The sequence below is a fragment of the Sipha flava genome, unplaced genomic scaffold (assembly GCF_003268045.1).
Source record: "Sipha flava isolate LNK unplaced genomic scaffold, YSA_version1 242_pilon_pilon, whole genome shotgun sequence".
Classification (NCBI taxonomy): Eukaryota; Metazoa; Arthropoda; class Insecta; order Hemiptera; family Aphididae; genus Sipha; species Sipha flava.
This window is the reverse complement of record NW_020272890.1, coordinates 135,916-161,549: the sequence shown is the minus strand read 5'-3', so window position 1 is coordinate 161,549 and position 25,634 is coordinate 135,916. Positions and strand designations below refer to the sequence as shown.

The window sequence follows — 25,634 nt, the reverse complement described above, 5'->3', positions numbered from 1 at the left end:
GTAGGATTGTATTTTATTTAAACTATTTATGTGACGAGATTGCGATGGGTTCCATAATATGGACCCATACTCAATATTTGATCGAACTAGCGAACAATACAAAGTTCTGAGACATTGAATATTATTAAAGTCCCAACATTGTCTCCTAATAAGCCCTAACATGCGCATCGCTTTATTATGAATATATGATATATGTTCAGAAAATGTAAGATCAGATGATAGTATGATACCTAAGTCTTTGATAGAAGAGACTATTTTGATTTTATGGCTGTCTAATGAATAATTGTGTAAAATCGGTTTATTTTTCTTGGTAAATGAAATTTGTGCACATTTATTTACATTAATTTTTAAGTGGTTTTTTTTACACCAATTAGAGAAACGATGAAACTCTTCTTGTAATCTAACACAATCATCTAGTGAATTTATTGCCAGGTATAATTTTAAATTATCAGCGAATAGAGAAAATTTACAATATCGGAATATACTTTTAACGTCATTCATAAATAACAAAAGTAATAGGGGGGGACAGATGCCCCCCTTGTGGAACGCCTGAATTAACCTTCTAAGAAGACGATATTGTATCTATTATTTTAACTTGCTGGGTTCTATTAGTAAGGAAAGATCTTATCCATGATAATATAGAATCATTAACACCAAAAATTTTTAGTTTTCTTAACATAATCTCGTGAACTGGCGACCTTCTGCGTGTAAAACAGATGTGATTATATATAACACTATAGATATAATATAATTCCATAGATTCTATATAATTCCATAGATATTATATAATCCATAGATTATATATAATACCATAGATATAATATAATCCTTAGATTGTATATAATTTCAAAGACAATACATAATTCCATAGATTGTATTATATTATATCTATGGTATTATATAAAATATATGGATTATATAAAATCTATGGAATTTAATGAATTTTATGTTGTGGTTTTTTTTATACGAAATTTCAAATTATGGGATGGTCGTTAATGTGTTAAGTTTGTATTGAAGATAAATTAGTTTTACCCCCATGACCTCAACTCAAATACGCCTTGGCCAATGACAGTACCACGGCTGTAGATACTACTTACTATCATACTATATTTAACCATATATAGTAGATATCTATGAATCTATATTTTATACAAATTATATAGGTTAAAGTCATATTATATTTATAATAACATATACAATCCATTAAATAAAAAAAAATAAGCGTTACAATAGTTATAACACAAAATTATCAATATTTACTAAATGTACAGAATTTACTGTAAATGTACGTACATTTTCTTGGTAAATTACAAAAAACAAAATATACGCAAATTTTAGAACTCCAATAAAAACAAATGATTTGAAGTAGGGAATAAAACAACTTCAGAAAAATTATTCACCTTAATATGTTTAACCTCTTTTGACATGAAAATTGTCTTTGACATAACATTATTATTATTATTCCATGTATAATCAAATTTAAAGATGCTATGACATTGAAACAATATGACCCAATGAAACCTGTCAAAAGAGGATAATAGATAATTTAAAGTATGGCAGGTGAAAAGGGATACATGATGGCCTTCAAAGCGTGTATAAAAAAAAAAGAAAGTATTCCTGAACTAAGACTTTGAAAACTAAACACAGGACAAACTTGTATCGTTCAAACATTTTCTTCTTTTACTTCATTGAAATAAAAACCTCTCGCTTATGAATTTTGCATTACTCTAAAATAAAATGAAAGTATAACTAACAAAAATAGTGTTGGTTAAAGTAATAATGATGAGGAATTTTATACAAAACACTATTATTTTTTAAAATTGTGTTTATTTTTCAACTGGAAGAATAACATTAAGCCCAAATATCATCAAACAGGTTTATAATATTATGAAAAATTATTTTTCTTTTCCATTATTTTTAATACATCTTGTACCTCAAAATAATACTAACGATATCAAACATTACTTACCTACTAAAAGTGAAATTATCGACTAACTACACAACAGACGTGACCCATCGCATTATTACAATTATTGTCAATCATATGAACATATATATGAATGATGCCACCATAATTATCGTATCGTTAAAAGTAAGTCTAGGTACCGTGAAAATCATTAACTTAATGATATTTTTAACTCAGTTAATTGAGTTCACTTTCAATTAAGTTAAAAATTAAGTTAAAAAATTTTGTTAACTTAATTTCAATTAATAAGTTAAGTTCATTAAAAAAAAAATTACATTAAGTGTTGATATATATATTTACAGCAGACCTATATTATAATTATTAAATTAAAAAAATAATGAAAATGCATAAAAAATCTCATTTTAGAATATTTTTTATTTAACCCTTATCAGACTAGAAAAATACACATTTCTTCGTTGTAATTGTTTTAATGTACTCAAATGTCAGATTTACGGTAAAGAATATGGTATTTTATTCATTTTTCATACAAATCATTATTTTTAATGTTCAATAATAGTATGAAAACTAAAAAGAATCACTGCAGCTGAAAATGTTACTATAAAATTATATAGATGATACGGTAGATACAAAACATTAAAATAAATTTATAATATTTATTGACTTAATTAAAATAAAAACAAATAAGACTGTACAATGGATAAGGTCAATCAAGATAACTATTAAATCTTAATAAGAGAGTCATCTCAACATTTTGGTTACCTACCTATTAATACAATATACTACCTAAATTGATTTATTCACTATTTCATCATACTAAAAATATTTCTGAGATTAATAGAACTTACTTGGATATTTATTATCCATGTTCAATTGTATGACTTCTATAATTTTGCAATCAACACTTAAAAATTATGCACTATTACACAGACATATACATAAAAAACGATATATAAGTTATCACTAATCAATAGAGACCGGATTTATATACAAATGCATATATATATTGGAATAAGCTTTTTGAAATCTGATGAGCATTGTCCCTCATTTAGATGTTTCTTATTAAAATAAAACTAATTTACTTTGCATATTTTGCATATTTCAATGTTTTTACCTATTAACAAGGGCGGATTAGCAATTATTTTCGGCCCAGGAAATATGAAACAAACCAGCCTATGAACCGTAAATTAAACTATTTTAGTCCTCTCCCCTCCCAAAAAATGCTTTATTTTGCATCAATTTCAAAATTTGTTTAGTTTCACCCCTAAAATTAGTAAAATCTACAATAACTTTACTATAATTATAGCTATAATAGTTTTGGGTAAGTTACATGATTAATCAGTTTCTACTACTAGTTTGATCTTAATGCATCTTTAAATATATATTTATTTTTTTAATGATTTTTATTTATTTTACAAAATAAAACTTTTTTTGGGATTTATATAATAATATAGAGCGGCCCAAACAAGGACCGGCCCATCGGGAAGATTCCCGATTTCCCGATAGACCAATCCACCCCTGTCTATTAAATGCATATTTAATGCATATATGTAGTTTTATAGTGCATATTATTATTAATAGTACATATATTCGTTTTCATCGTATTTTCACGTTCACATCCACATAATATCGATAAAATTGCGGCCGGCCGTTGTTTCCAAAGATTACATACTCTATCTTATATTAAAGTCATATACAACATATGTAGAATTCAAGTGTTGACTTGATGAAAAAATATTTTAAAAGCTTTTTTATACCTTTTTTTAAATACCGTATTAATTAATACTTATTTTTACATTAATATTACATGTCAAATATTTGTACATAATTTTAAACAACATTTTGAGTGAATATTTATGTACATATTTAAAAATAAATACACACATTATAGCATATTACAGCATTTTTAAAAATATATTTTGAGGATTTTTTGTGCATATAAATCCGGTCCCTACTGATCAGTGTTGTGTGTAGGCAGTGCTAGTCCTAGACACTAAGTTGTAGGGGTACACAAATTTAAAATTATCATCGATTATGAAATAAATCTAATAATAATTTTATTCTTTAACCAATGATAATATGGGCCGATTTATTTAATATAGATATATGGCCACTTTTCATTACAATGTAATTCATGGATGGAATGGCTATTCTTACTTAGGTAATAATTTTTAGACTGTCGACTACTTTTCCCAAGACCTATTTAATAAATTAGACCTATTAGTTAATACCGTGTTCAATATAATGTTCTTATCTAAAAATATAAATACAAAATTCTTCGGAACCCTTTAGATTTTATTTTGGATATTTTTCTAAATTCCATTAATTTGTCATTGAAAAAATGATGATATTTGCGGTATTTGACAATATTTTTCTGGTCTTGAAGATCAAAATTAAGTTTAATTGGGATAAATGAAAAAATAATGCATTAATTTTAAATTAATCTGTAAGAAAATCAGGTAAGTTAATAACTTAAGTTAATTTTCCAGTTATGAAATAAGTCAATAAGTTAAATTAACTTAACTTTTAACTTATTAACTCATTAATGCCCAAGCTTGGTTAAAAGTATCAAAGAACAATCTTCAAATTAGTGTTCCAAAGATTACATTAATCAGCCAATTGCGATCTTCATGCACAGTCTCACACGAAATTATTCAAGCACGAATTCAAGGGGGAACATGGGAGCGATGCCCTCCCACCAAAAGTCAAGAAACAAAATAAAAAATAAAATTATAATATTATATGTCAAGCAATGATAAAGATTATATTTTTTCTATAACAACTATATATTGAAATGTTTTCAATAACCAAAAGAAAATAAGATTTCGTTCTATAATTTTTAATTCAATTTCATATTTAATATTTTTTTTATTGTTCTTAAATAAAAAGTTTTCTTTTCAATGTACCTACCTTTTTTTTAAAAAAAACTTATGGTAGAAAGTGTATTTCTTTACATCACTGGTTCCCAAACTGGGAGGCGCGCCTCCCTTGGAGAGCATGTACACATTGCTGGGGAGGCTTAAGGAATTATTATTGATAATATTAATTAATTCTGAATATTATATAGTTTATTTGTCAAATACACAAAAAAGGTGATCGATTTTTTGAATTTATAAGGGAGGGGGTCGTGAGATTTTTTAAAGTCTACACAAGGGACGTGGAAGAGAAGATGTTGGGAACCACTGTTTTACAATGTTAAGAAATATTTATAATATTATAGAATTATTGAATTTTATATATTATATATTATTCTAATAATATTTTGATATTAATTAACGAATTTAAAAGCACTAAAACATTTATGAAAAAAGCTCTTTATTTACTTGTACATGTAAAAAGTAGTAAGACACATGTTACTCAGTGGTGGCGCCAATGACGGGCCCGGAGGGCCATGGCTCACCTTGAACACCTCTGGCCCACCCGTTGGCCCACCTAAAAATTTTGATTAAATTTAATAGTTGAAATTATAATTTTTAAGTATTGTTACGTAAATAGTACATATACTTGTAATTTCGTGATCTGGTTTTTCTAAGTCCTACACGTGTCACAAATAGCTATATGTAGATATAATATAGATTGTGTACGTTTTATATTTGGTATGGATGTTCACGGAAACGGCTTAGTCGGGATCGCGACAAAATTATTAAATAAATCTAATTTTAGATAATTCTGAAATATGACCGTAAAGTTTAGATTACAATCATCGGTACATAATATCTTCACACCAACGTCCAGTCTATTACCGCGGTTACATGCACAGTTAAAACCGATTTAACTCAATTCGAATTAGTTAACTCCTGGAGTTAAATGCATGTAAACGACTGTTAATTCAGTTTTATACCAATTCGGTTTACCTAAAACGGTTTAGTTAATTCACATTTGAAATGCGCATTGGAAATAACTACGGGAGTTCAAAATGCATATAAACGGATGATACTACAACAACCGAATCAGGATTGCGGTAATTTGTTGTGATAAGGTATAATACACGTTATCAATTATTAAATTTATAATCAAGGTGGATCTATATATAGATTATATATATAGATCCACCTTGGTTATAATCTTCGTGGTTATAATAAATGATAATTTTCATTAATTTATTGATTAAATGAAATTATTAATTCGAATATTAAGGTAAATCGGTTTAAACTGTGCATGTAAACGTTGCCACGTAAACTGGTTTGGTGGAAGTGTATTATCCTAATACGGTATTACTATAGTATGTATACTTGTGACCTAATTCGAATTGATTCAATACGAATCAAATTAATACGAATTAATGGATGCATGTAAACGTAGTATATAATGTGGGTATGTAGCACTTAGAAACTAGTGAATAGTGAACCTTTAAATTGTCGTTGTAGCACAGTTTTTGTTTATTTAGTCGAGTACTCGTGTACTCTTCTATCATTATCTTTTAATCTTTTATTATTTTTTCTTTTTTTCAAAATACATTATTTATTAAAATGTCTTAACGATTTTTTTTTAATGTAGCAAATAAAAAAAAGTTTCTCCTGAATTACTTGGTGTTACAAATTCGATATCAACCGACAAGTAATTAAATATTTTGTTATAAATTAATTATATATTTGTTTGAACAATACTAAAATGTTTAAAACATAATGTACTTAAAACTTACAAATTATGATTAAAATTTGTCGATAACATTTTTGCCCCATACGGAGTCTAAAAAACGACACTCAGGGCAGTCCAGCCTCTGTCGACCCTCCCTCCCATCCCCGTTCATTCAAACTATCATACAACTGTGCCATCTCTAATTTATATTGGTCTCCTTTTGGTCTGCCCAGGGAAAAATTCCTGGCTCCGCCACTGATGGTACTACCATATAGACGTAAATAAAATAATACTATAGTACCACAATATCTCGATTAAATGTTTTAGGATTGGACGATTATGAAAAACTTAATCATTTTATCAACTACACCAACTTTTATGGAAATATAAGACAATACTTTCGAAAAATTGAAAAATCCATGGTTTTGTTTAAAATACAATTTTAAAGAAATAAATTAAATTAAAATTGTCCATCTATATGATTAAAATTACCTAGATAGACTGGAGCATAGTATGTTTTAAGGAATAATATTTAGGCATTTCATATAGCTTTTATACTTGAGCTATGTCAATGTGTGAGAAACAAATTAATGTTAGTGCGAGTATTCCGTTATCGCGTTGTCGCGCCACCGCAACCGCCTGCCTATAATCCACTTTAAGAATTCCCGGATTTACGATAATAAAATAAATGACAGAAACAACAGAATTTTAAAAAAAAAACAAAATTTAAGTCAAGTATCAACGGTCAACTAAATATTAGTCTTCTTATAATGAATACAAACAATTTTTATACTGTCTACTTATTTTTTTCCGTATAATGCCAATAGGTAATTGGCAGTAGCGCCACTAGGATCTTAGGGTCCTGATGATAAGATAAATCTGAAGCCTTATAACTATTTAAGTGTTAGTAAATTTTTTTTTGTTCAATAAAGACTACTTATTAAATACACTACTCAATTTTTCCACGTTAAATATACCTTCCAAGCTTACATCTACAATGAGGCATTCTTTAAATCTTGGGGCCCGATGTTAGAAAATATCATCCATCCCGGTTGTCGCACCAATGGCCAATAGGTATAACCTTTTTGACTAATGGCTATATATTTTATGATCGTATTAAATTAATTAGGTCATTATATAATATAATGTAACATATTATGTATACTATATATGTAACATACTAAAATTCCTAGTTTGTTGTTATCCTATGTATTAATTTTAATTTTTCTCTTATCAGACCTTTTAATAGGTACATATTCAAAATAAAATGTTTCTAATCGCCGTGATGTTAAAGTGTGTAAAGGTGAAGTAAACAATCACACAGAAATTGGTGTGTAATCCGCCTGTGTACCACGCCACCACACATGCCACACCGCACGTATGCGTCAGACAATCGTTTAGACGTTACACAATTCCACGGCGCGTATTTCGACACACTTCCCGATCATTTATTTCGAGCCGCTTCACATTTCCTATGGCGTGTGTCACAGATACCGACAACCATTAGGAAAGGACGCGCCGCGCCGCGTATCGTAGGATCAAACCTTTAAGGGTTAGGGTGTAGGGTATAGGTGTAATATTATGGGTAATGAATAAGTTTTTTTATCAGTCGACATCGCGGTTGTTGCTCCTCCGTAATCTCGGGAAAACATTAATTTTCATACGCGCATGCACAAGTCAACATCGAACGCATGAAATAATTCTCTTTTAATATTCTCTTTTCAAATATTCAATAATAGCCAAAAGCTGGAGTAAAATTCGTCCTATTTAAATTTTTTAATTATATTCTAATTTCTTAACTTCTCTTCTATGTTTTATAGGAAACAGATTTTTGATTTTCGTTCAAATTATTTTTATAAATTGGATTCAAATTTTTTATAATTAAAATAATTAACAAACGAATTATTAAATAATTAAAAAAAATATTAAAATAATGATTCCTACAAAACATAGAAAAGAAACTAAGGAGTTTAAACAATTTTCAAAATTAAAATAGGTCTAAATGTCTAAATACATAAAAATTATAGGCTGCTCCAGCTTAACAGTTAACCAGCTTCCTTAATATTTTATAAGTTTTAATTTTTCTCAAAAAAAAAAAAAAAAAAATACATATAAATATAATTTGAGCTATAACTTTTTATACGTCTAACGAAACTTATTTCTTTATTTATTATAATTTTATTTTTTTGCTTAATTATTCAGGTATTTAATTTTTAGTTTAATAATTTTCATCAGTTTCATATTTTATTAACTCGTTATTGTTCAATAACATTAATTTATCAGTATTACAGTTATTGAGTACTATTTTATAAATACTATTTTATTTAAAATATATAAATAATTATTATTTATTTGATCAAGTAAAACAACTATAAAAATTGTAAAAACTTGTAGTTTATATTTTAAAGTAGGGTATGTGTATTTGAGTGTGGGAATGTGTATAAGTAAAATCCTGTACACACTATGTACTGATAATTGTTTAAATATTTCTAAATTTAAAAATTAAACACAAAAACTGATAATAAAAAAAAAAAATAATAATTACCAGAGTTAAAGTATATTTTTAAAATTTGAAAACAATAAACCTAAAATTGACAATTTTAAAGCGAAAATCGAGCAATTGAATTGAATAAGGTATCATGATTTACAAATTTGGGGTAATGCTGCTCCAAGCAACTTACAAAAAATGCAATTGTTCCAGTCCATCTGTTTAAGCACTTTAATAAAATCTTCCTGGTATTTCTGAAACAAAACCTTACACTCAAACCTGAAATTCAAATTTGTAAACAAAGTCACAAAAATTGCTTACCGTAAACGCCACAAAAATATCAGCCCCATACTATCCCCGACATAAGTCACTTAGCTTTTCACTAGTCCCCTGATAACACCACTCAAAGATTTAAACGAAATTGGTGTAGAGACATTGTCTATCAAAATGATTCTTCTCTAATATACCAGGTAGGTAGCTCCATTAGAACCCTCTTTCATCGTGTCATTTCATTTTGTATATAAATCACCTTATCATTAATATTTATTGTGCTTAATTCTATAACTCTGTTTTTTAAATAAAATAAAATTTTTTAAAAAAAATTAATAAAGAATCATTTTTAATATAATTATTTATGTGCCTATAATATACCCTCATATTTCATATAATTAGAAAATTTAAATATAATTTTATAAAGTAGCATGAATACGGAATTGTAAAAATGTAAAAATGTAATACAATACTATATATGGTCTTTACTTTTCGTAGTTTAAATTCATATTAAAACATATTAGATTAAAATTTATTAAGTTTATAAAATAATCAAAAAAATGTTTTACATTTTTTTATATAAAATAAATTATAAATTATATAACTATAATTTATTATAATTATAATAATACTAAGAGATGTACGAAAAGAACAAAAAATTCAAGTCGAGAAATATACAAAATTATATTTAGTATCTATATTTATATTTTAATGTTTTAAAAATCATTACATATTTTTAAGATGATAAAATACATGGGCGTTCATTAGACCTAACAAAACTCAAGATTCCAGGATACTTCTTTTGAACAGTCAAGATATTTGACTAAAAAAGTTTAAAGGTATATTTTACATTTGAAATGTTTTGCTTTGAAATGCTACTACAATTGTAAACAACTAAAAAGTATAAAAAAAAAATTTATAAAAATATCTGTTAAAAAGTTCATTATTATAGACCCGAGTTTATACATTTATAAGCGTGTAGTTAAACATCTTGAGAATGTCGCAAGTAAAAGTTTTACGTTATACCTCTGTCGATATTTTTTAGCCCATAATAAATTAAATTAATGAAAAATATTTCGGAAAGAATTAAATTTCGACAAAAGCAATACAAAAATAATTGCAGGCAACAGGCAGTATATCTCAACGATTGTATTTTGGTGATATATTATTAAAATATTTCATACTTCACGACTCACCATAAAAAACAAAGTAAAGATCGAACAAAAATGCTATACAATATATTATACTTTTGCATTAATATTTTATTTGAATTAAAAAAAACTAAATATGAATTCTTAAATTCGTAAATTTAAACAGCATAACGTTATTACGCATATTTGTTTCATTGTATCAAATATAAATTTACATTTTGTGTCATTAAATAAATTTCGTAACTTATTTATCTTTATTTCGCAATACAGCGGTTGTGAAACACTGCTATATAACTTTAACATTTATTCAAACTTAGTGAACAATTTTATCGTTAACTTATAAGTACAAACAATACACTCAATATAACAACACTCCTTTACTTGGTTATAATGGATTTTGGATCATCTAGCCATCTAAGATATCAATTGATAAATTGCAGATTTTCCCAGAAAATTGAACAAACGTGAAATCGTAAATAATAATATCATCTCAAGTAAGAACTAAGAATCTTATCTAGAGAATATAATTTGCTATTGCAAATGTTGTATGTGCTTACCTAGGTATATTGTCTATGGATCCTGTCGCCACATTTAAAAACACGAGTAACGTACATATTATATAAAATATTACATTGGACTATAGGGTCCCAAGCTTTTCATGGATATGACTCATTTTTTAAAATTTGAAAATCTTGGTGATAAACTGTTCGTAAAAATAATAACTACGAATTATTTTAGAGGAAATCAAATGATTAAATAATTTTCTTTTTGGCAAACAAATATGCTGGATGTTTACGAAAACTGATATAAAAATTATACATTAAATAATATTCCACAGATATTGTTGTACAATAATAATAAGTGCAAATTAAATACCTACTTAACACAAGAGTTTATATTAATATTAATAATAATAATAATAATAATAAAATAAATATAAATCATATACATGATAATTAATATATATTAATGTATTTTAATAATATTTGGTAAAAATCAATTCCTTTTATAGTATAAGGATTTCTAATTGTATTTCAATAAGAAATCCTCCAGAAATGTTATCTAAACATCACTTCGTAATATGTCTTATAACTAAGAAGTTCATTTTTTTCTTTAGTTGAAAAGTCACATTGACCATAAGCAATGGCTATAAGAATTTGATATTCTATTATATATCTAAAGAGCTCATGATAGCGTCAAGTTTCTTAGCCGGGAATAATAGGGTAGAGATTGGATTTCACTTAAATGCGCTGGAAATCATTGATAATTGAAGTTCAGGATCGAGACGAAGATAAATTGTTCTGGGTTTGGGAAAAGCTCCGTGATAAACGTGTGTCGTGAATGGTCGATGACCAAATAAATAAGAATGTCCATTGATAAATACCACAGAGGAACAATCTATTTATATGTAGCCTTTTCATCAAACTTCTTTTTCAATTTATTTTTCTTATCTTTTGAGTCCTTATGGCAGAAATATAAACCTAATTTTAAATCTGACAACAATTTGTTTACTTAAAATTTACCGACTAATTAAATTTTATTAACTTATAAACAAATAATTGCTCTTTTAAAGTCTGTACTGAATAACTAGTTGTGCAATAATATGTTTTTATAATATGTTTACACAACTATTTAATATATTTAATATGACATAGTTAAAATTTTAAAATATTGACACTTTATGAAAATACTTGAAAGTAAAACAAAAATATATTTTTACTAACAGCCAAATTGTTCATGTAATTATTATCAATAAAAATAAAAATAAAAAAATTATAGAAATAATAATTAAAATACCGTTACATTACGTCCAAATATTAATAAAATAGTATAATTTAACACACCAGAACCTAATAATAAATATTTTTAAAATAAATATAATATTGATGAAAGTAAAAATGTATAATGAGAAGGGCTCGGAAGTTGTAGTACTAAAAATGTTACTTTTTAACTCTTAAATATGCACTTAAAAACTCTAAAATATACGCTATAAATAGCAAGAAAAATCAAAAAACATGCATTTATCTTGAAAAAAATGTAATTTTACAAATTGTTGGGCTCATTAGACACAGTCTGGACTAATTGAATTATAAATTGTTAACAAAAATATTAAATTACTTAAATATATTTGTAAAAATGTACTTATTATTAAATTATTTTATATATTTACCTTGGAAATTATCCTAAATTATTAAAATGTTTGATAATCTAATGCAATGATGTAATAAAGGAATAACAAGACGTCACTTACTATTAATACATCAAATTGTCGATGAAAACATAAAATAATATTTGATGACGTCTATTTATTTCCTATAATTAAAATATTTTTTAAAAACATAATCAAGGAAATACAATCATTATCAACAAAATGTGATTATTTCCTATATTATGTAAAAATATACCCGAAAATATAAACCCTAAATTAGCAAAATAGCAATAAAACCCGTAAATATGCAAAAAAAATAGCAAAATTTAATTTTGTGTATGATATCCGAGTAGTGTGAAACATATTTGTATCTTACTTTGGATGTTCTAAGATGAATCAAGAAAAATATGCATTTGCTAGAACTTCCGAGCTCTGATATGAGTATTAAGGTGACAAACAAAATATAATACAGTACTTAATTAATTCAGTAAATGTAGTCTCCACTATAAGAATATGGGATAATTTAACCCGTTTAAAGAAGTTCGTTTATATCAATCAAATTTCATAAAACCTGATTCCAAAGTGATGTGTAGAAAAAAGGGTTATCACCATTGGCCAAAAGCAAATATTTACGAAATTTTTTCTCCTTCAATCTAAATATATTTACATACAGCCCTAATCTCCGTATTCAAACTTAATTTATATTATCTTTTAAGATCTCATCGATTATAATGATACTAAAATAATTTAAAATAATCGTTTTATAATGTCACAGTTAATGTTATAGTTATATGAAAATAAAAATAAAATAAGTTAATAAATATTTAAAAAGTACAAAACATCATATTACAAAGCAATAAATAGCAAAGAACTGAGAACTTGGAAGATTTATTATTAAAGTAAAATATATAACTGTTCTAATAACTCAACATATAAATTTTAGAATTGTATAAAAAATGAACAACAACTAACAAAATATATACGGTTATTAAATTAAAAAAAACGTCTAATCTTTAGGATCGTTCTTTTATATAAATAACTATTTAGGTGATTACAAAGGTCTCACATAGTACTTAATATTAATAATTTAGATCTCAGGGTGTGTGTGTTCGTTTTCATATAAACTTGTATTATCTTAAATATTGCGTAAAATTAATTCGTCGCTACGAGTTATGAATAAAATACAATATATAATTTCTGAATCAGTTCTTATTATTTATAATCTGTCATCATTAGTTTATACTTATTCATGTTCTTATTATAATTTTAACTTGTTCCCAGAATTAGTTTCTTTTATCTTTTATCTAGTATCTTATCTTTTTATTAGCGTCCAAGGTTTGTAACAATATAAAGTAAAATAAGACTTTTCCCGCTCTACGATAGTATCCATCTTACAAATTTGCTTTGGTTATAATTTTTTCCCACTTCTATTCGTTTTATCTTTTACTAAATTCCTTCTTCCTCTACACACTTCATGAAAATGAAGTAACCTAACATATAATATCCATCACATCATTTTCAATTACTTCTCGGTTTTTCATTTTAATTCTACATTCCTTTTCAAACCTTCTTCCTAATTTATGTATAAAATATAAATTATACCTCGATACAAACATTCTTCTAATTTCCATTCTTCAACTGTCATCTCTTTCAAAAACTTTTTCAAACTTATTGCTGGCTTTCATTTTTAAAAGTAAAAAAATTAATTTTAAAAGATGTTATAACATAAATTCACATATATGTTCTTTTTATAAATTTTTAAAAAATGTAATGACAAAACGTCATATAACTATTAAATAATATATTTTATTAATATATTCCATGATTTTATATTGTTTTCCACCGCATAACGATCAATAAGCTTAATGAATTATCACAAATGTACATCCTATACTTCAATGCTATAAAATTATTTGTTTAATAATTTTTATTCAAAATATTTGTAAAAAAAATCGATAAAGACGAAATAAAATCAATCAACAAGATATAAATCAAAGCTGAACTGATTAATATAATCAAATATCAATAAAATAGTATTAAGAAAAAGTTTCAATGGCATTCTAAAATATAAGTAATACCAAATAAATAATGAGATTTAAAAAAAATTAAACTCAAACAAATTAAATGTATTTTGTAAACCATACATATTCACCGACACAATAGAAATTTAACGTTCCAATTGACTTTAGGTTTTATGTAAAAAAAGTGCTAGACATTTTACCAATTTTCTTTTTAAATAACGAGATATCAAAGATTTACAAAAAAAAAAAAAAACATTTCAATATAGAATTTTAGATTTTAGATTGCATTTAGCATCTAAATAAACATATAAAACAATTTATTAAATACTCGTATATATATTACTACTAGAAAAATATGAAAAATTAAATCAAAGGAAAATTGTTTTTATTATTACTCGTATTACGATTACTTAAACATTTATAATATACAAAATTCTATTATTACTTATTGTGGTTTTTAATAAAATTAAAGTTAAAAATTATGGTCATGGAGAAACTATACAAATAGTTTCCAGTTACCTCCAAAAACAAATAATCCTCATTGAAATATGGGTTGCGTTTACTGCGGATCAACATGCATATTTGAAAATACACATAATAAGATTGTTTCTCCCCTATTGGTTGAAATAAAGAATATATATGTCCCTCACAAACTTTATATAGTGTAAAAACCACGTAGTAAAAGAAAAGACATGCTCGTCGATATGAAAATGGATTTAAACGTTACTTCGTCGTAGATTTGGAGTAGGTACAACTGATATTTCCCTTGGGCTATGGGAATAGTATAATACATGCATAACAATCCTATTCTTCAACGACGAATGAGTCATTCAAGTTAAAATTATTTTTCTTTGGTACATACAATACTGAAAATTGGATATTATAACACAGATCCTTTATCAATTGTCATCTTATTCGTTTTTAACTCTTAGTTAAAAACTTAGTAAAGTTTATTAAAGTAAAAACTAAGTAACTTAATTAAAAATATACTCTTATATTCTTCATACTAAGAATTTATAATCAATTAATATTTAAATCTAAACAACTATGATTCAAAATAACAACTGATTTTTTTATATAACTATATAAACAAATTTTTATTTTGAATTATTATGTATATTTAAATTTCATGAATAAATACGAAAGATAAATTGGTAATATATGGACTAATTAAACGTATTAAAATAAACTTCTTGTGAAACATTATTATAACATTAGCATGTAATTAACAAATACCAATTATAACTTACAATTATTAACTTTGTACTAAATAAAACCACAATACTATATGGTCATCTAATACGATGTTTACGAACTAAAATCAAACACAAAATTAAATTTGATGACATATAATAACTTAGACCTTTTAGACACCATTTGCCTATTGTTCTTATTCAATCTATTGTTTCTCCCGAAACTTCTAATTACAATTCGAAAATATCTGGTCTTTGAGTTCTATATTCCATAAAGGTTTGTTCGGATAAAAGCTATAGTTTCCTCTAAGTTTTCCGTTCTCGGTAAAGGGCAGTATTATATAGGATATGGAAAAGGAAAGGAGTATTTAAAATGGCGCTCGGCCAATTTGTATTCTGGTCGTTTTACATTTACCCTCTCCTAAAAGCCTCTAATTGCAGGTCTTTTAAAAGATATTTTGACAAAATAAACTAAGCATAGATTTACCCAAAATTATCACATAGCAAGTGAACTCGTTTTATTCATATTATTTTAATTGTTACAGTTGTTTAATACCACTAAGTATAAAAATATCTACTGAACAAATATTATTATTTACCTTTGCATTGACATCTGTAGTGATTGAAATCAGCACTAACAACAAAACTGGCCACACTATGCGTATCATATTTCTTTAGCCGGTCTGTAAAAAGAATCAATCATAAGATCATATAGGTATTTATTATTAAAAAGTAACATATATCACATAATGTGTTCAGTTTTTTCAGTTGCAAATAAAACTATAGAAACACTATTCTATATAATAACAATTTTGAACACCACGATGAGTATATTATGCTATAGTCACTAATGTTTTTAAAAATACTTATAAGTTAGAAAAATCATTAATTATAAACTAATAATTCGTATTTTTAATCCTTGAACTTTTTAAAAAAATAATTTTTGAATATTTAGTATCTGTATAACTGCAAAATTGCATTTTTATAAAACAAGTAGTTATATAAGTGTTTTATAATAACTTACAGTTAAAAATTAATCATTTATTCCATAGTTATAGCTTAATCGTACTACCACCTGCAAAAACAATTGTTGTAAACTGTCAGTCGAAACTTAAAAATCACGTTAATTCTGTGTTTCATAATATATATATTGTGTGAAAAGCTAGTGAAAGTGTATTTTTACCCTTAAAATATACCCACCTATCTATTAACATATTTTAATTCTGCATACTGCACATTCCGTAGATCACCGGGATCAAATAATTTTGAAAAAGACCAAAACTAAAATACTTATGGTAATAGTGCAACATTGTCACAAGATAGTTAGGCCAACTTCACGAACATCGTTAAAGAATTTCGTAAACCATCTTACACGTTATATAAGAATGTTTTTACAATTGCATAAAAATAAAAAGTCCCTTGAACACGAATAAACTGACCCATTAATCAATATAAAATGAATAAATAAAAAAATGTTCCTTCGGTAACAGAATTTTAAAAAAAGTTTTCTCGTAAAATGTGAAACCAAAAACGACACCCTCCCATAAGACCAGCTACATTATTTCAAAGTCATAAAAACCATTACGTTTAGAAAAGCGACGAGGATACATTTATTCAAAACATCATCGATAAATTAGTCGTAAAAGTACTGTTGTCAAGGCACACATAATTAAAAGAAAATTTGCCGACAATGATTTAAAACTAATCCTAATTTATTTATTTTACACGTCTTATTAATTTATTCAAATTATTGATAAATTTAAATCAAGAATATATTTATTACTATTGAAAAATCAAATAAATAAAAATAATAATTTAAATGAAAAAACTCCAACACTGTATAATATGAAATACAGAAAGTTTAGAAAATATTTTCTGATTTAATTATTTGATATTTCATTAAAACTTATACATTTTTCAATACGCTACAACTAGATAATTCGATTATTTCCCAAAATGTTTTGATAAAATTACCAGAAAAAAATTAGTTTTCATAATATACTTTAGAATCACAATTTATTTTTGAAAAAAAAATTAATCGTATAACAATATGTTAATTTTAATAAAAAATAAAAAAATATCAAAGTTGGTTAGTTTTAGTTTTGGAAATAAATTAATTTTATGAAATAAAAATTAGTATGGTGGTTAGGTCAGTGTACTAACCTACTCTGTACTACGGGTTTTAAATGCATATACTTGATATTGTTTATTACTAAGTTGTACTTAGTATGTCTCATCATTTTTTGCTCATAAACTTTGAATGTCGAATGAACTTTTCATTTATAGATATATACAGTTTTAAAACCTGACAACAACCGGGTGACATTAATTATTATAATACGTAAAAAAATTCACAATATATACGTACATCGTATACAATAAAATGGCGTTTACGTTTTGATAAAACCAAATAACGTTCTATAAGCGTATACTTAAATTTAAAAGTAAAACACTAAACTCAGTTTTCATTGTCTTTCGAGAAGCCGTGAAAAAGCTGTAATATACGAAATATATACTACCTGCACTTTGAAAAAAAAATATCAATAGTAACCTTGGTGCTTTAGTACGCAAGTTGATTTTCGTTCGTTATATATCATGACAATTGAATCCTTTATAATGCTATAAATCGTTTAATTTCGTCTTAACCCTTAAAAAACCAACAGACAGATGGACTGATTGTTCGGGGTGCAGAACGCTGCTGTCATTCAATCTGAAAACCCTCTGACCTTTGGGGACTCTCGGCATCGGTGCTGCGTTTGACATTCGGCAAAATGCACTGCCGACGATACGGAATTTTGGCGGTCAGTGGGAGGGTCCGGTGGCACGGGATAAAAACGTTCCTTGTTGTTTTGGAGTCCTTTCTTCCCTTCTCCGCACTTTTTCCCTATCATCATAGCAACCTACATTTGCACTCACCCTCTTTTCCCTTATCGATAATCCTACCACTCTAACGTGTAAATATATTATTATACATCGTTCCGTTGCGATTCCCCCACGATCCTCCTCTTCAATAACAAACAACGACGTGCAATAATTTATTTATAGCTTTGCGACCACTGTCGTATACTGTGTAGTAGTGGTGAGTGTAGTATAGATATTACTGCACACAACCATATTATACCACTCAGTTCACGCAACACTGCAACTAACCTACACACATGTATCTACGGCCGTGAATGAATATATATATATGTATAAATATATCGGTTAAAAAAAACAAAATCAATATCAAAATGTTATATGTATTTTTTTCTTCTTTTTATTTCCCGACTTTCTTGGTTCATCCACCCGCCGGCACGCATTATCCTGCCACGACGAGCACGTATCACCCCGATAAACGCGTTCAAAGACACGAGCGGGGAAGCGACACACAAGGACAGTCTGTAAATAATGAATTGGACGGAGGAATTGTAAATCATTTTTGGTGCGAAAATCAGATAAATATCCTTCTCTGAAGTCAAAATCAATGTTATCACTATGCAAATACTGGAAGGAATAGAAGTAATGTGTATATAAATACAAACTGCGGTAAATATATTCGTTTAACATTTTATTTGTAATATTAGCCATATTTAATATCACAATTCTATTTAACCTGGTTCAGACGTATTATATTATCACAATAGTTTCACCTTTCAAATAATAAAATCATATAAAAATTAAATAATTACGGCTGAGAATTTTAATTAGATGTTTGAATTATTTTTCAATGATTAAATTGTAAGCTCTAAGTTTATTATTAGATTTAACATACTTTATTTCAGTTCTCTTCATTCAATTTTAAATACAAATTGTATCCCTTAACATAGTTAGCAAAAATATATTAAATGTAAACATGCGTATATACAATGTATATTATACATAGCTAAAATATATTAGATACTTAGAACGGTAATGGGTTGGATTATATTGAGAAATGTATTATAATAATTTTAATATTTTGATTAAAATCCACCAAATTCACAGCTATGATTAGATTTTATAAGGTTTTATGATAAACTCATAACTTTTGTAGTATGCCCTAGTATAACACAATAAAAATTAACAATAAATATATATATATATATATATATATATATATATATATATAGGTTAGGTTAGGTTATAAATATATAAATATATAAGCCATATGGCAATATTGAATTATTTAATATATCACAATATATAATTATTAATAATCGTTGAGAAAAACACATGTTCATACTACGCACGCGTCTATAACCACTTTCAATTTTCAATTAGTTAACTTTCACTCTTTTCTAAACAATAGCCTCTTATAGGTGTATAAACTAAATACTTTAAATGTAAAAAAACTTACACATATTTAAAGACGTGGAGACCCTCATTTCCTTTCGTTCGTTGGCTCTATGGCACAACGCGCATATTTGAAACGTAACTGTATCTTAATTATAATTTATTATCAACAAAAGTAAAACTATGATGTATAACATCAACAACTAAACTAGCTACACTCATTGATAGTGTACAAACTATACTTAGAAGCTAGTATACTGTAAGAAATATATTTGGATCACATTTATTTAAGGCGTCCATTGCTGTTGATGGAAATTGATCATCAATAGTAATATCACGATGTGTAGAATTATAAAAAAAATTGAGAAATAATATGTCTGGAGGGGCTGTGCCCCTAGGTTCCCCCTGAATCCGTCCCTGAGTGAAGTTGAGTGGATTTCGAGAAAATAGAAGTACAAAAGTTGATATATTTAAGATGTAAGATTATACATATAGTCTACTACATTTAATGAAAAAAATTAAAGCACTTAAAATGTTTTTTTTACTTAATGAACTAAAGTTTAACTTTTATACCTATTTAAAACATAGAGTATTGTCTTATCTAAATAATAAATCAATTCTTTTTGGTTTTTGAGTAAAGTCTTCCATTACTTTATAATGGAAAACAATTTGTTTTTGAAACAATTGTTTTTGAAACACTTCACTTGCACCAGAAATAAAAATAAAACGAACTATTAATAAGATCATACGTAAATAAACCAAGTGGTACTTTGATAAATGCGAAATCATTAAAACTAACAAATAGTGTATAAAGGAGGTTCCATCAACGACACTGAACGAATATCTTTTTATCTATGAACACACGTAACAAGCAGTTGTAAAACATTTTCCACTGTCAAAAGTGACGTCCGATGGCCACAACAATGCTGTGTTCGTTAAAAACATTGTTATCTTATTATCTCATACATTTTAAATTGTTTCATAATTATTAAAAGTAAAAAAAAATAAAAGATACTCAAATTTTTAGTCTCGATTATGATATAATAAAATTATTCATTTTTTTTAAGTGCAAGCAGTACTTACAGTGCTTAAATATACACTACGCCCCTATTAAACAATGAGATATCGTATTGAAATAAGTATAATATTTAGACTTTGATTTAATTAATTTAATTTCATAAAATAATTATTATAATACGCATAGATAATAATACGAGGACAGTCATATAATTAATTATATGATATAGCTCGTAATATAAGTACTTATCCCTAGTTTATATTTCAAGTTCTTATGGTTAATATTTTTAAACAACATAATGACTTATATCATTTAATTAAAATTCATATATATATATATATATATATATATATATTTGGTCAAACCTTTAAATTTTTTTAAGTATCTGATTTCATCATTAAGAGCATATAAAAATAATAGTTATGCCAATGTATTTTCTATATTTTACAATGAATAAAGACCAACTTATTATTATTATTATTATTGTTTTATTATAAGGAGTAGGTATTGAATAAGATTTTTAAGAATTAAAATCAAAAATTAAAATGTTATCGAACTATATATCTATATATAATATATATAATTTATTGTTATCACTATTCAAATATATTTGGAGAATATAATCTGAATAAATCTGAGATCGAAAAATAAAGACCACCCACTTATTATATATATATTAGGGTGGTCCTTATTTTTGAACTTACGAATTTTTGATTTCTTACCCCCTAATTTTGTTCATTACTATAAGAAAGTAATTCGGGTTAAATTTGGTCATGATTACTCACTTCTTTCACGTGCCCCAAGATAGTTGAAAATTAGTAAAAAAAAAGGTTGTTTTGTCATTTTTTGATTATATTCAAAAAAATAATGCATTTATCTTAAAAATGTATAAAACATATATTAAAACAGATCAAAAATATTAAATATTTTTAATAAAAATAAATTCATACAATTTCTCATAAATCTATTATTTCCCAAGAAAAATGATAAAATATAGAATATTTTAATTATTTAAAAAAAAAACGATTTTTACAGTTATGAAAATATATTAAAATAATGGTCGGTGATACGACAAAATATCTTATGTACAAATGATAAAGAATTTGATTTCCTAAAAAAAGTTAATTAGCTTAAATTTCATTGGATTGACTGTTCTATTGTAACAGTTAAATTAACATAAAAAATGTAATGTGTCTAAAATGTTATCATGTTAATTCAAAAGTTTCATTAATAATACACGTTTTAATATGATACAGTTTATACAATATCTTATAAATCTATTACTATCTATTATTTATTATTTCATAAGAAAAATTATATAGGTACTATTGTATATTTTATTTATTTAAAAAAATCAATTTTTTATTATTATATTATTATTTTTGTACATTTGTTATTATTTAGAGCTTATAAAGTTATATACATTTTTAATATTTGTATTTTGAAACACTGTGTAAATTGAAAGTGTCAAGCTAAAATGTTACTGTCGTAACTTAATAGTTTTATAAATAACACATTTTATGATAATAATACATTGTATACGAGTAGATAATATTTTGTACCTAATAGTTGTATCGGAATCGGATAATATGTTACAGTTGAGATTATGGTATGGTAAACTTCTTTCCTCACTATAAAGAAAAAAAATGATTAACCGCCTATAGGAATACCAATAGTAATATAATTTCAAGGCAAAGAGCAGCTGCTTGGTGTACCAGAACCTATATCTATCACTAGATAAAATCAAGCAATAGGAGTACCATATATCAGGCTCTTGAAAATTGGGGTTTAACCGAAAACATACAAGCTTTATGTTGTGATACAACCACATCCATCATGGGTTGACTAAAAGGCACTTGTATATTATTAGAGCAACGGCTAAAATGTGATATACTATATTTATCATGTAGACATCATATACTTGAAACTTGAAGTTATATTGTGCTCCAGCTGCTACTCTGGCACCAAACATGAACTTACAATTTATTAAAGAGCTAATATTGTACGAGGTCATTGATATACAAATTTCAAAATGAACATTAAATAAAATGTGTCGTAATTTGTGATACTTAACACCAGAAGTAATATAATAAGCATTTTTTTGGTGATAATGTATCACTGAAAATAAAGGCAAAAATGGTTAAAGCAATGAAGACTTTTGATGTCAAATCAGAATACAAAAAACGAATAATTTTATAATCAAATAAAATATACGATTATGTTAATAAAGATATCGATAATTTTATATCAAATCAATCCAGTAATTTTTTTTAATAAATTTGGTATGATGTTAGACTTTTTGGATTTATATCCGAAATTGTGGAACGAAAATTATCAATATATAAAAGGAAAAGAATTAGTAAATAACTTAACTGTAGTTAATGGTATTGTGGAGCGAGGAGCGAAATTAATTGAAGATTATAGCAAGTTAATAACTAAAAGCGAAGACCAGAAGCAATATTTACTGCAAGTAGTGAGCGAGTATCGTCGGTGATTCCCAGATTGTAAAAAAACCACCATGTCCAAGATCTTTAAAATAACTGAAAGAAATCAACTATATAAAAAAAATTATAATAATAATTGCTATCATATAATTTTTCTTATGAAATAATAAATAATAGATAATAATACTAATAGATTTATAAGACATTATATAAACTGTATTATATTAAAACGTATTATTAATGAAACTCTTGAATTAACATAATAACATTTTAGATACATTAAATTTGTCAATCCAATGAAATGTATGCTAATTAACTTTTTTTTAGGAAATTAAATTTTTTATCAATTGTATATAAGATATTAAGATATTTTATCGTATCATCAACCATTATTTTAATATATTTAAATAATTATAAAAAGTCGTTTTTTTAAATAAATATAATATTCGATATTTTATCATTTTTCTTGGGAAATAATAGATTTATGAGAAATTGTATGAATATTTTTTTTATTAAAAATATAAATATCTATAATATATGTTTTATATATTTTTAAAATAAATGCAATATTTTTTTGAATATATTCAAAAAATGACAAAACAACCCTTTTTTAACCGTTTTTAGATCTACATTTTATGATTTTAATAATTTACTCTTAAGTAGAAATACTATTTTTTGTCTTGCACTATTTTACTTTTTGTTTCCTTTGCACATCTTCCATTATTGTTAATTACGCTTTCTAAATATTTCTGTCTCCTTTAATAGATTCTTCATCTCTTATGACATGAATGAACTACTAAGAATGTATTCTTATTCTACCCCAGGGATATCTTCCACCATAAACTATATAAAATGTATTATTATTAAACCCTGCTGATGTTATTTTTCTTCATCGTAAACTGTGAAATATCAGTTTAGATTTCATCAAATGTGTAAATATTAATTCACTCATAACGTTTATAAAAATATAGTACTTAATGTATTTATTAACAATTTACTCTATAATAAATCATTTGGACTCTTAGCGTTACTCTGGAAAATGATTGAATTTATAATATTGGTAATAATAAATGTTATGATTATATCACTATATAAGTAGTACTTGTATACTTGTATACTCAGTTACTAGTATGTTTCTTACTAGAGTTATAACTATTAACCAATAAAAAAATAAAAAAAAAAAATGCAATAATTTGAAATTGTAATTCACATGTTAGGTAAGATTATAATCCTTGAAATACACATAAATGTGTACTTGTTAAATAAAAAAAAAAATGTTCAATATTTCTAAAACTCCTATCACTTGATGTGGTTAAAAATAAGCTATTAGTACTTAATAAGCCATATAATTACTATTGTAGTTACATATTTGTAGTGTTAATAACTAGTATATAAAATTAAAAATGAATTAAAATATTATTTGATATGAACTAATATTTAGTTCATTATAATTGATGTCATATGAGGGCAAAAGATCCAATAGTTAGGACACGCGATGTGGAGAAGCGAGAATGATATAAGTAGAACAATCCTAAATTGGAAACCAATGGGAAAGAGACTTCGAGGGACACCCATGAAAAGGTGATTGGATGTTGTGGAAGAAGACCTCAAAATATCGGGAGTGCAGTAATGGAGAAAAGTAGTTCAGGACCGTGAAAAATGGAGAGATATTGTGATGGCAACTAAAACTCTTAGAAAGTACTAAGTGCCAGAGGAAGAAGAAGAATTAATTTCACATATTTAAAGAAAACTGTTTTCAATCTGAATAAAAACAAATCATACTGTAGTACAATGTATAATATTGTGTCGTGAATTTTTTCATAGCGCAAGAAATTAAGTACTGTTGTTTTATTTTTTTACACCTTCTGAAGAGCAACCCTTATTTTTTTCTCACTATGACACCAGAATGGATCATTTACCAAAGGCATGTTACTTTTTAAGTAAAAAAAATTACAAAGTTTCATTGTGCATGGTCACGAATCTTATTACAAACCATTTCCTGAAAAAATTTACTGTATTATAAAATGAATAAATAAAGTAATAATTAAACTTTTTTTGAATAAATATTTAACACAAACGCAATATTTCCAGCTTTTTTTTTAACTAGGTACATCAATAATTTATAAGATCTACATAGGTATAAA

General features: G+C 25.9%; 1 protein-coding gene across 2 annotated transcripts in view; it reads right to left on the bottom strand.

Moving 5' to 3' along the window:
- The window catches only part of LOC112684171 (follistatin-related protein 5-like), a 233,289-nt gene that overhangs the window by 189,167 nt on the left and 18,488 nt on the right, over positions 1–25,634 (bottom strand). For both annotated transcript variants that reach the window (XM_025555529.1, XM_025555528.1), the window contains exon 2: positions 16,374–16,457. In XM_025555529.1, the coding sequence (XP_025411314.1) occupies positions 16,374–16,442 (69 nt within the window). In that variant the 5' untranslated portion in view covers positions 16,443–16,457. The remainder of the gene's footprint in view (positions 1–16,373; positions 16,458–25,634) is intronic.